This window comes from Crinia signifera, chromosome 5 (assembly GCF_055691185.1).
Source record: "Crinia signifera chromosome 5, ASM5569118v1, whole genome shotgun sequence".
NCBI lineage: Eukaryota > Metazoa > Chordata > Amphibia > Anura > Myobatrachidae > Crinia > Crinia signifera.
In genome coordinates this window covers 278,910,330-278,923,326 of record NC_139221.1, presented here as the reverse complement: position 1 = coordinate 278,923,326, position 12,997 = coordinate 278,910,330, and the positions used below count along the sequence as shown (strand labels likewise).

The window sequence follows — 12,997 nt, the reverse complement described above, 5'->3', positions numbered from 1 at the left end:
GAGTAATTCTTCTGACTTGTTGTAAGCTAGACACATACAGATGCGTCCTCATGCACCTAGTATATTTATGCCACACAGCGTGAGACACCTGGCCCTACTGGTCCGCTCCGAGAGATTTACAGTAGCTTACTGTCTATTTCGTTAGACTTTAGAACTTATTCATATCGCAGGCGCAACAAAACACCACTCAAACGGTGTCATTCTAATTAAAGCTCGCAGCTAACTGAGTCCATGTGACGCCACCACACCACCCTGGCGAATACCTCGCCCCCCCTCCCCCCGCCGGCATTTCCTCTCACAACCATGTGAGGGGATGTGTTAGGAAGACACATCCCCTCATATGTGCCTGTAGGAGGAGAAGTCAATCGATGGTCACCGACCATCGAGTGATTTCTTCTGCCTTCGCAAATAGAAGTCAGTCTCAACTGATTAGATTTGTGGGCCCCATCTCTCCATCCACGCGCCGAACGGCCCGGCGACAGTGTAAATTGGCAAGACCATTTGCAGTCGGGGTTTGCACCTGCTTAGAAATGCGCATGTGCAGAATTGGCCTCGAAGTGTACTAGAGATGCTGAATTGCTACCATAACTGCACAGGAAAGCCATGCACCGGGGCCCCTACCCAACAACCCCATAGGGAATACAGATGGAGTGCCTGTGAGCCAGCCTGAAGGATCACCGGATATCCTGGCGGACAGGAGCTCCATCTGACGGGGATGCGTGAGCGTCTCACACACTTGCACATCCACGACAGCAAGGTGGTGGGGAGCGGCTTCCCTGCCCCTCTCCACTTCATGGAGTCGGGCAGCTAGTGGGGGCTGTGGGGTGCTGCGGAGGAGGTGCAGGGGACCGGCGGTGGGTGGCGGAGGGCGCCAACAGAATGGGGCGTGCTTACATCTCGTGCACGCGCGGCCTCACCTGTCGGCTACCGCGGGGCTGCAATTGGCAATTCTATTGCCAGGAACAGCTGCATTGAGAGATGCTCCATCTGTACATTATAAAAAAAATCATTACTCCTTCTAAGATCCTGCACTGTCTTCTCAATTTCTTTAAGACAGTGAATGGCTGTCAACACTCTGATTTGCGGATAGTTCCAGCAATCCACCAATCAGCATGCTGGCAGCCATTCACTATCTGGCTGCAGGCTGGGAGGCAGGCGGATAATGCTGCCTGGCTGCTCTGATTGTGTGTGTAATTCACAATAAGCCTGACTGTGCAGCATTCTCTACCTGCTTACCAAAAAAAGCTTCAGAGGCACTAGCCCATTCCAGCACAAAGGCCCTAGAATAGTGGACCCCTGGGCAGCTGCCCAGTGAGCCCGTATTTTAAGATGGCCCAGCATGTAACTCGACAGTTGGAATTCAATGTGCCGGCTGTTGAGTATCAGAAAGTCAGTGGATCGGCGGTGCATATCAACTTCATGGAAAAAAGTATTGTTAAATGCTAGCAATATTTTCATACATCCCAAAGGATCTGTGTGTACGAGCAATTATCCAGTTTTCATAATTTATTACTCAAATCCAGCAATTTTATTCTAATAAATACCTGACCACAGAATGATGCAGAGATGTCATTGTAAGACTCCCTGATCATTTCATCCTTGGGTTTTGTATCCAGGAGGAAGCCTCGCCAGCAATGACAAAGCGACCCAGCAATGTATTATTTACATAGACCGAAACAGTGCTAATTGCTGCAATATGTAATGTGCAGACATGGTGATACTTTGTTGGCATTTTAACTTGTTTTATATCCTTATTGTTCTGCGCTGGTCCCTTGTGGTGGGGACACAGCTGTTTCCTCTTGAAAACAGAATACGAGGCATTGTACAAAGTTGTTGTTTGAAAAAGATCTGGCCACCATTATAATTTGAATATTAAAAACTCCTTTTGTGATGTGATGCTCAGCAGAGGACCAGATCTCATGCCCAATACACAAGGATCATTGTTGAACATAGCAAAGACAAGCATTAGTTGATAAACACAATACAAAAATTATATTACTAGAGATAAATAATAAAATGACGAATGATAATATGTATTTATTTCCTTTTCTGCAGGCAACATTTAAAGGATGGATGGACATCATGTACGCTGCTGTGGACTCACGTGAAGAGGTCGGTATTGGTCTAGATTGTTCTCTTTTACACTAGTTTCAATTATGAGTTGAGAGTTTACCTTGGCTTCATATATAAAAAATATATATATATATATATATATATATTTCCTACATTCTTAATTCATGCATACCTTTTAGTACAAATTGAGTATTCTTTATCTAAAATGTTCCGGAGCAGAAAGTTTGGATAACGGATTATTCCATATTTCGGAATATTTTTTATATTTCAATGAGGTATCTTTCATTTATGTTGTATAAACACATCAAACACATGAAATAGTAGTGCCCAGTAGTGCCATTTACAGATTTCCCCAGCAGTTCCAGTTACAGATGTCCCCAGTAGTGCCAGGTACAGATGTCCCCATTAGTGCCAGGTACAGATGTCCCCAGTAATGCCAGGTACAGATGTCCCCAGTAGTGCCAGTTGCAGATGTCCCCAGTAGTGCCAGTTGCAGATGTCCCCAGTAGTGCCAGGTACAGATGTCCCCAGTAGTTCCAGGTACAGATGTCCCCAGTAGTGCCTGGTACAGCTGTCCCCAGTAGTGCCAGGAACAGATGTCCCTGGTAGTGCCAGGTACAGATTTCCCCAGTAGTTCCAGGTACAGATGTCCCCAGTAGTTCCAGGTACAGATGTCCCCAGTAGTTCCAGGTACAGATGTCCCCAGTAGTGCCAGGTACAGATGTTCCCAGTAGTACTAGGAGCAGATGTCCCCAGTAGTGCCAGTTACATATCATACCCCCAATAGTGCCAGTTAAAGAAAACGTACATTCCAGATACTGTACCTCGATAAGGGATACTCAGTTGAAAAGAAGGATTTCTACTAGTCCAAAATGCTGATTTTTTTCCTTTTAAATGGATAATTAAATGATTACTGTAATAGTGTAATAGTAAGAATACAGTAATATTGATTAAGGGTTCCAGACAGCCTAGACAGTGGTTTCCAAACGCGGTCCTCAAGACACCGCAATAGTCCATGTGTTTAGGATATTCATGCTTAGGCACAGGTGACTTAGGACCTTATTCTAGTTCACTCTTTCTGACAAAATCCTTCTTAGATGGACAAAACCATGTGCCCTGCAGGTGGGGCAGATGTTACTTGTGCAGAGAGAATTAGATTTGGGTGGGGTTTTACTTCAAAGTGAGATCTATATTGAAGTGTAAAAATAAAGCAGACAGTATTTACCCTGCACAGAAACAAAATAACTCACCCAAATCTAATTCTCTCTGCACATTTTACATCTGCCCCCTGCAGTGCATATGGTTTTGTCCATCTAAGAAGGATTTTGTCAGAAAGAGGGAACTAGAATAAGGCCCATGGATAGTACCTCAGTCAGTTTTATTATACAATTTCTGCACAAGCTTATGGTATAAACAGTCAACTGTCAAATGGTCGACAGTGTCTACATTGACCCCAAATGGTCAAAATGCCCAAGGTTGACATAGACAAAGACTCAACAAAAGCAAAAGGTTTACATGAGTTTTTCATGCTTTGCTTGAAATGCTTCGGGAAGATACCTCTCAAAAATCACGACTACCATTTTTTTATGTGTTGACTATTACAGTGTCGACCATGTGACCATGTTTATCTTGAGACCATGTTGACAACATGCATGTCAGTTATATTGCATCAACCTATCTAACAGATGCCAGTAGGGACATCATTAAACCTGGACTGTTGGGGTCCCTTGAAGACCACTTTTGTGAACTACTGGCCTATGCCCATGTTGCTGACCATCAGGCTGATGACTTTTCTAATCTCAGCCAGTGATTCATGGAGTCTGGAAGATCTGTTGAATTGTCTGTTATGTTAAACTCCTCCCATAATTTAGTGCTTTCACAATGCTGCCATGTATGTGCTGTCTGCTGACTACACATGTGATGTGATGGGTTATGGTATATTAGACTCCTCCCATCACTCTGTGCCCCCACAATGCTGCCATGTATGTGCTGTCTGCTGCCTACACGTGTGATGTGATGGGTTATGGTATATTAGACTCCTCCCATCACTCTGTGTCTCCACAATGCTGCCATGTATGTGCTGTCTGCTGCCTACACATGTGATGTGATGGGTTATGGTATATTAGACTCCTCCCATCACTCTGTGTCTCCACAATGCTGCCATGTATGTGCTGTCTGCTGCCTACACATGTGATGTGATGGGTTATGGTATATTAGACTCCTCCCATCACTCTGTGTCTCCACAATGCTGCCATGTACTGTATGTGCTGTCTGCTGACTATACATGTGATGTGATGACCTTCTGTAGTAACTTTCTGGGGTCCTGTCCTTAATTTTAATGTCTGATGGGGCCCCAAAGCAAAATGGTTTGAGGACCCCTGGTGTAGTGTATGTAAACTCTACACTATGGCCCTTATTCAGATTTGAGCTCAGTACAAATTTGTTTGGAAAATGGGCAAAACCATGTGCACTGCAGGGGGGCAGATGTAACATGTATAGAGAGAGTTAGATTTGTGTGAGTTAGTTTGTTTCCGTGCAGAGTAAATACTGGCTGCATTATTTTTGCACTTCAATTTAGATTTCAGTTTCAGCACGCCCCACCCAAATCTAACTCTCTCAGCTTTTGTAAATTTTCTCGCAAAATAGAAGCTGACTAGTTAGTACTTTTGGCCTGATTCTGACCTTACACGCAGCCTAACGAGCAGGTAAACTCCCTCCCCATGAGGGGGAGGGGTGCTGACATCTTGTGACTTCAGCCACATGCCCCAAGCAGGCATCGTCACACCTGCATCTGCAAGGGTACGCCCACCATTTTTATGGTCATGCCAATAAAACGCTTGCTGTTCCTCTGCTCCCCCCCCCCCCCCCACCTGGAGCAAACAGCCTGGCGACTGTGATTGTTCTGGGGTTTGCACATATGCACAAACCACGACCACCAGGGATGGGCCCGAATTCGGCTTCTTATGAGCGAGTCTGAATCGGCTCTTTTATCTCACTTCACTTTTTCCAAAGTTTGCTAGATCTCCCCTTTGTATTATGTACCGTATAGATCTCCCCTCTGTATTATGTACCGTATAGATCTCCCCTTTGTATTATGTACCGTATAGATCTCCCCTCTGTATTATGTACCGTATAGATCTCCCCTCTGTATTATGTACCGTATAGATCTCCCCTCTGTATTATGTACCGTATAGATCTCCCCTTTGTATTATGTACCGTATAGATCTCCCCTCTGTATTATGTACCGTATAGATCTCCCCTTTGTATTATGTACCGTATAGATCTCCCCTTTGTATTATGTACCGTATAGATCTCCCCTCTGTATTATGTACCGTATAGATCTCCCCTCTGTATTATGTACCGTATAGATCTCCCCTCTGTATTATGTACCGTATAGATCTCCCCTCTGTATTATGTACCGTATACTGTAGATCTCCCCTCTGTATTATGTACCGTATAGATCTCACCTCTGTATTATGTACCGTATAGATCTCCCCTCTGTATTATGTACCGTATAGATCTCCCCTCTGTATTATGTACCGTATAGATCTCCCCTCTGTATTATGTACCGTATAGATCTCCCCTCTGTATTATGTACCGTATAGATCTCCCCTCTGTATTATGTACCGTATAGATCTCCCCTTTGTGTTATGTACCGTATAGATCTCCCCTTTGTATTAATTACCGTATAGATCTCCACCTCTGTATTATGTACCGTATAGATCCCCCCTCTGTATTATGTACCGTATAGATCCCCCCTCTGTATTATGTACCTTATAGATCCCCCCTCTGTATTATGTACCGTATAGATCTCCCCTCTGTATTATGTACCGTATAGATCTCCCCTCTGTATTATGTACCGTATAGATCTCCACTCTGTATTATGTACCGTATAGATCTCCCCTCTGTATTATGTACCGTATAGATCCCCCCTGTGTATTATGTACCGTATAGATCTCCCCTCTGTATTATGTACCGTATAGATCTCCCCTCTGTATTATGTACCGTATAGATCTCCCCTCTGTATTATGTACCATATAGATCTCCCCTCTGTATTATGTACCATATAGATCTCCCCTCTGTATTATGTACCATATAGATCTCCCCTCTGTATTATGTACCATATAGATCTCCCCTCTGTATTATGTACTGTATAGATCTCCCCTCTGTATTATGTACCGTATAGATCTCCACTCTGTATTATGTACCGTATAGATCTCCCCTCTGTATTATGTACCGTATAGATCCCCCCTGTGTATTATGTACCGTATAGATCTCCCCTCTGTATTATGTACCGTGTAGATCTCCCCTCTGTATTATGTACCGTGTAGATCTCCCCTCTGTATTATGTGCTGTATAGATCTCCCCTCTGTATTATGTACCGTATAGCTCTCCCCTCTGTATAATGTACCGTATAGATCTCCCCTCTGTATTATGTACCGTATAGATCTTCCCTCTGTATTATGTACCGTATAGCTCTCCCCTCTGTATATTGTACCGTATAGATATCCCCTCTGTATTGTGTACCGTATAGATCTCCCCTCTGTATTATGTACCGTATAATGTGAACTAAAAATAGTAGCGTAAACTAAAAGTTATGCATTCATTAAAACCAGTCAGGTTGCTGGCATTAGAAAACTCTGACGCATTCCCATTCACATTGTTAATTAAATAACTTTATTTTTTTACAAGCATTAGTGGCAGCAAGAAAAGTGGCGATGAATGTAAAACATTAGTAATATAATTATTTCTTCTTGCTGGCTCTCATTTACACTTGGTGGTCTCTTCTGTCATTGTATTCTATGCGGTGAGAGAACTGATTGACACATGGTTCTTATTATCCCGATCTATATTCCAGATGATATAAAATAATCTACAGAGTGAATTGAGGAGGTTTCAGGAGGAGCTCAGACATATAAAAGAATTTATATGCACACATTTCCCCTATTATGAGTTGTATTATACAGTCCTCATGGTGATTAGTGACTTACAATTATTAACCAACACAAATAGAGTCTGACATTCTCACAATAAGTGTATTGTGTTTTACAGCATCAATATGGCTGAAAACACTACATACTGTTTTAGACTGTAATTTTAGAGGGAAAACAGGCGTCGTTGTGTTAAATAACATTATTTATGTAATATTGTCTGCATGTGTGTGTTTATGACCTGTAATGATAAAAAGATGGAGCCTTGAAAGTCAAAGATGGGAACATATTCTAATTTGCGCAGCAAAAAGCCATTCAAATGTCTGACTGATATTTAAATGAAGGGATTTGGGAAACTAGGAGATTTTCTCTTTTTGCGCAAAAGGCCAAGGAGCCACTTATACCAATGGATTCATTTGTGTCTGTGTGGCAGATTAGCCATTTTTATGTGGCCATTTTATAAAAATGTTGCTGCACATACTTTCAAGGGTGGGGCCATAGCGCACACCCTGCACCCATATATTTATATTGACCTCACTGGAGTCCCACACTGGGCTATATTCAATGAGTGTGGAAACTGCCATCTTGCGGAAAAGAAGGCAGTTTTCGACATGAATAGATCGGAAGCAGTTCTGATCTATTCAATGATAGCTTTTTTTTCCGGCATGTCGAAATGTTTTAACATGCCGAAAAGCAGGTGGATTGACGGAATAGCCGCTAATCCACCCATCATTCTCAATCCAAAATAACAAAATGCCAGATTGAGGCAGGGAGGATGGTGCCGGGTGAGCAGCAGCAGCAGCTTACACAGCGCTGTCCTCCTGTCCGCCGCAGCCCGCTCCCTCACGCCACTGCCTGCACCCACCAGCACCCTCCCGCTGACTCCCGTGCCTACCCGCTACCGGGCTGGGTGAGAGCAGCTCACCTGGCACCATCCAGGCTCTGTCTCGGGTCCCATCTCCCGCTGCCGCAATCATCTGGTCCGAGCACCGGCCGGGTGAGCGTCAATCAGTGGCCAAACCCGAATATCTGGATTTGGACACTGGATTGAATAATGAAAGCCGCAACCATTCCGGCAAAAGAATGTCGGAATGGATCCGGCATCAATTGAATATATACCATAGTCTGACACAACAGACAGAAGTCACTGGGAAAAAAGTGTTGTGGCCATTTTCCTGGATATTTGCACATGTGCAGTGTAGATGCCTCTAGGAACATCGCCCTTAGCGATTTGCCGTAGGTTATTTTGATTAGGAATGCACGTAGTTCAGTCGATTACTGTCCCACAGTACCTGCATTTGTGTTTTATAACCACGTTATTTAGCCTTTGTTACAGTGACCAATGCAAAGTCTATTGAATGGTACGAAGCAATACTAGACTGTATTAATGTAGATATACAGCACCATATATAACTCATGTACAATAATGTAATATTTATGTATTAATTCATTATTTTTCTTTTATAGCAAGAACAGCAGCCAATATATGAGAAAAATAAGTACATGTACCTGTATTTTGTCATTTTCATCATTTTTGGATCTTTCTTCACCTTGAACCTTTTTATTGGTGTCATCATAGACAATTTCAATCAACAAAAGAAGAAGATAAGTATCATACCCTCATCATGTTTCATCTGTGCACACACTGTGCCGCTGTGTACCCTAACCACATTAATGGGGTAGAAGTAAGGGGAAGAAATACACGTGGGTATTTCATATACTGACAATAACATGTATATTTTATTCATCATGTTATAAGACTATTTTATTTTTAAATAGAGCATCTCAATCGGGATACGGTCGATATGTAAATAGTAATTAGGTCGACAGTCAATAAGTCAACAGGAAAAAGGTCGACACATGAAAAAGGTCAACATGCATTAGGTCAACATGGAACGGTTGACATGAAAGACATACAAGGTTGAGGCAGAAGTGCAGACATGTGGCACAAAGTAAAGCGTGCCCTGCTTATCGTAGCTTATAATCTAGAATAGTGGTTCTCAAACCTGGTCCTCAGGACCCACACAGGTCACATTTTTCAAGTCTCCCGGCAGGAGCTCTGTGTATCACTAACTGTCACATTTTAAAAATCCCCAGGTGACCTAGAAAACGTGAACTGTGGGGGTCCTGAGGACCTGGGTTTTAGAACATGCGGTCTAGAAGTAGAAGATGATAGGACAAGAGCTAGAGGTATAGAACAGTAGCAGCTTATGCCAGGAGGTATAGTATTGAGTGGGTGTGGGCTAGTTTTTAATGAGAAGAGGATTTAGCACGTAGAATTATGGTATCAGGTTACTGTCGCCTCGAGGTATAGTATCAGGTGAGTGTTGTCCAGAAATGTAGTATTAGGTGAGTGTTGTCCAGAAATATAGTATCAGGTGAGTGTTGTCCAGAAATATAGTACCAGGTGAGTGTTGTCCGTAGGTTTAGTATCAGATGGGTGCTAGGCTTCAGTGAGAAGAGGAAGTACTGTATCTCACAGAGTTATAGCATCTGGTGGGTATAGACTAGGTTTGTGAGAAGAGGACGTTATGCCCAAAGGTATACTGTCATGTAGGTGTAGGCTATTTTCCAGAAAGAGATTCCGGTGGATGTAGTCTAGGTTTTAGTGAAAATAGGAAGAATTTGAAAGATTGGAGGTTGCAACATTGTCTGGTTAGACGCGTAAGGTCTAGAGAGAGAGAATTTCCTTGTACGAGTGAACCAGAATCAGGCCCAAGGTGTATTGGTAGTTACTTTCTTTCGAAGGGACCTTGTCCACATCCACGAATGTCAGCTACTATTATGTCCGTATATTATTAGACATTTATTGCATGCTCTTTGTAAATCGTATTCCCTGGTGAAACATCTGCCAGTTTATCCTTCACTGAACTTCTGTTCATTGATTCAGAGACGAATAATATAAAACATTCACTTTACCCCAGACGTAAAATCCAGGATTCATAAAGCTGAATCAGATAAGCGAGGAAACTTTCAAAGACACTTTTTCTATAATGACTCAGTGGAACTCGTTACTCATCTGAAATGGTATCTTAGGTAGAGAAAGATAGGAGAATATCCTGTTAGAAGAATATGGCAGCTTTATCATAAGCTCACATGTGCTGTTACACAAGAAACCAGCCGACAGGCGTGATATTTTACTGCTACAAAGAGGTGACATTGATTTACCCAAATGCAGGAGAAAGATAAATAATCTGATTTCTAACTTTACATTGTATCAAAGCAGTTACTTATATTATTAGATGCAGGGCCGCCGACAGGGGAGTGCCCTGGGTACAGCTGTCCCGGGCCCCCGGCCTCTGGAGGGGCCCAGGCATCTGCCCACATCGGTGCCAAACCTCTCCCCGGCCCCGGCGGCCCCCCAGCCAGAGACGCACAGTACAGCCTGCAGAGCACCGAGCCTAGGACACAGAGGGGCTCGGCACTCTGCAGGCTGCACAGCACTGTGCAGTGTGCGCACTGACGTTCCGGAGTCCAGTCCAGACCTGAACAGGCTGACGGTGGAGGGAGGCTGAAGGAGCGATGCCGCGTGATGGTAAGTTATGGCGTAGGGGGAGGCGGGGTGCTGGCAGGCAGGGGTGGGCGGGCGCGCGCAGGGGGGGTGCGGATGGTAATGTGGGGCACTGTGCACCTGGGGGCCCAGACTGTAGGTCAGTCCCGGGCCCCAACAATTGGCGGCCCTGATTAAATGCATTCAGGCAAATTACAAATTACTCAAACAACCCAGGAAAATACTCTATGTGTGATTACTGGGAAGACCTGCAACCCAGTTAGCAGGGAGCTGTTGGAGGATGCTGTTCCTTTTACTATAAAGGGTCATGTCAATTACTTCAACAGCCGCACTTTACGGCAGCCCAAACTCGCACAAATGTGCTCACTGCTCTGATCAAATTTGTGTCAACTCCGGCAGAAATCAACCCACAAGGGTTTCGCGTTCTGCATTGAAACACAATGCAACAGTAATGTGAACCCTTTGCAAACAATAGGATTGAATTATTAAAATGATAGTCTGGTACAGATGGAGCAGGTCTCATTAGAGCTGCTCCTGGTGATAGAATTGCTGTTTGCCATCCTCCAGAAGGGGGCATGCATGCACGAGATGCTCGTGTGCCCTGTTCTTACAGAGCCCGCCGCTGCCTCCCCGCTGCTCCCTGTCCTCCCCTCGTAGCTGCCCCCACCATCCCTGCCCGTCTCCCGGAAGCTGAGATGGGCAGGGAATCTGCTTCCTGTGGCCGTGTGATGGGGGACGCACGAGCGTGTGAGACGCTCGCGTGTCCCCGTCAGATGGAGCGCATCTCTGCCAGTGATTCCCTGAGCTGGCAGAGAGGTGCTCCCTCTGTATGTGGGAAATACTTGGTGGTGTTGTAATTAGTGTAAACAGCCTAGTAGTATACTTGGTTACACCCCGATCCCAAATGTATGCGATAACACTAAGAAAGTGAATAAAACATGGGCGTTAACTCTAGCAAGAACAGTGTTAGGAATCTGTTAGTAACAAAATATGAAGTATTATAAGTATATGAAACCCGGATTATAAAGTATGCTCCGCTTGTTGGATTAATGGCTCATAGTTGATAGACTGGGTATGGGAGATCTTGCTTTTGGATGGGAAGATGATATAATGCAATTCCTTTTTACATCTCATACGGTTGGTGCCATGAAATGAAAAATATCCATACATGTCCACAGCTTCAGGATAAGAGGAGAGTGTTATACACCCTAGATGTGTGTGTGTGTGTGTGTGTGTGTGTGTGTGTGTGTGTGTGTGTGTGTGTGTGTGTGAATTATGTGTCTTCACCTGAAGGGTTTATTTAATCCAGGGGTAGGCAAGTAAATTCTTACGGAGTCCGTATATTTCAAAGTATTTTAATCTAGGTCCAGAAAATGAAATATATATATAATATTTATTTATTTATTTATTTATTAAATTTTCTGGACCTTGATTAAAATACTTTGAAATACTAAGTAGTAGTACTACAAAGTAGTACTCAGTACCATATATATATATATATATATATATATATATATATATGTATATATATATATATATATATATATATATATATATATATATGGTACTGAGAAGTACTTAGAAGAAACCCTATCCCCATTATTTATTTATTTATTAACAGTTTTGTATATATCGCACACAAATTACGCAGCGCTTTACAGAGCATAGTTATGAGCAAGAACACATAACGAATTACATTTCAAGACAATTTAGGACAAGTACATGGTTAATATGGATAGTTGCATCAGGGGAAAGGACACTGAAACAATCATCAGGGTGGCAGTGCTTTATATATTCTAAGAAAGGCACATGAGGAGAGAGGGCCCTGCTCGTGAGAGCTTACATTCTAAAGGGGAGGGTTAGACAGACAGGGGTGACACAGAAGGGAAAGAAGTGGGCATAAACAGTAGGTAGGATGAGAGATGGTCAGGTTCCCACTGCTGTGGGACCATGATGAGTCCATGATGAGTCCCATCTTATATTTAATCTTACTGGGGGCTTTCATCATCGTCGCTGCTGCCGCGGCTGCTCTCGTCAGGTCATCATGCCGCCACTGCTCCCACTTGGCCTTCCTGCTGTCTTCCCCCAGCGATTCTGCAGCCTCAGCATACGGCGCCGACTGATCTGCGTGCGGGTGCGCGGTGACATCACCCGCGCATCAGCCACAATGCATCCCTGGGAACGCAGCTGGCGGATAAAAAAGCAGACAGTTTAAACTCCTGAAACTAGCAGCGGTCCGGAGGTGGACCGTGTTCCGCCAGTTGCCTGTCCCTGCTTTAATCCTTTAATATAGGGACCAATCAGCAATGTACTGTACCATACTCACACTAGCTATGGAAGAAACACACATTTAAATGTAAATAATTTAACCCCTTTAAATGCCAAGTGAATTTGCCAAAATAGGTGTGAAAAATGGCAAGCAAACATATTTATATTCATCATAATGACCAGTAATGTACTTTATTTAGTTAATATAAAAAAT

The 12,997-nt window shown here is 43.5% G+C and overlaps 1 protein-coding gene across 7 annotated transcripts in view; it reads left to right on the top strand.

Annotated features, from left to right (window-relative positions):
* Positions 1–12,997, top strand: part of LOC146081108 (sodium channel protein type 5 subunit alpha-like) — a 388,187-nt gene that overhangs the window by 363,216 nt on the left and 11,974 nt on the right. For all 7 annotated transcript variants that reach the window (XM_083189076.1, XM_083189080.1, XM_083189078.1 and 4 more), the window contains 2 exons: positions 2,056–2,112; positions 8,472–8,609. In XM_083189076.1, the coding sequence (XP_083045202.1) occupies positions 2,056–2,112; positions 8,472–8,609 (195 nt within the window). The remainder of the gene's footprint in view (positions 1–2,055; positions 2,113–8,471; positions 8,610–12,997) is intronic.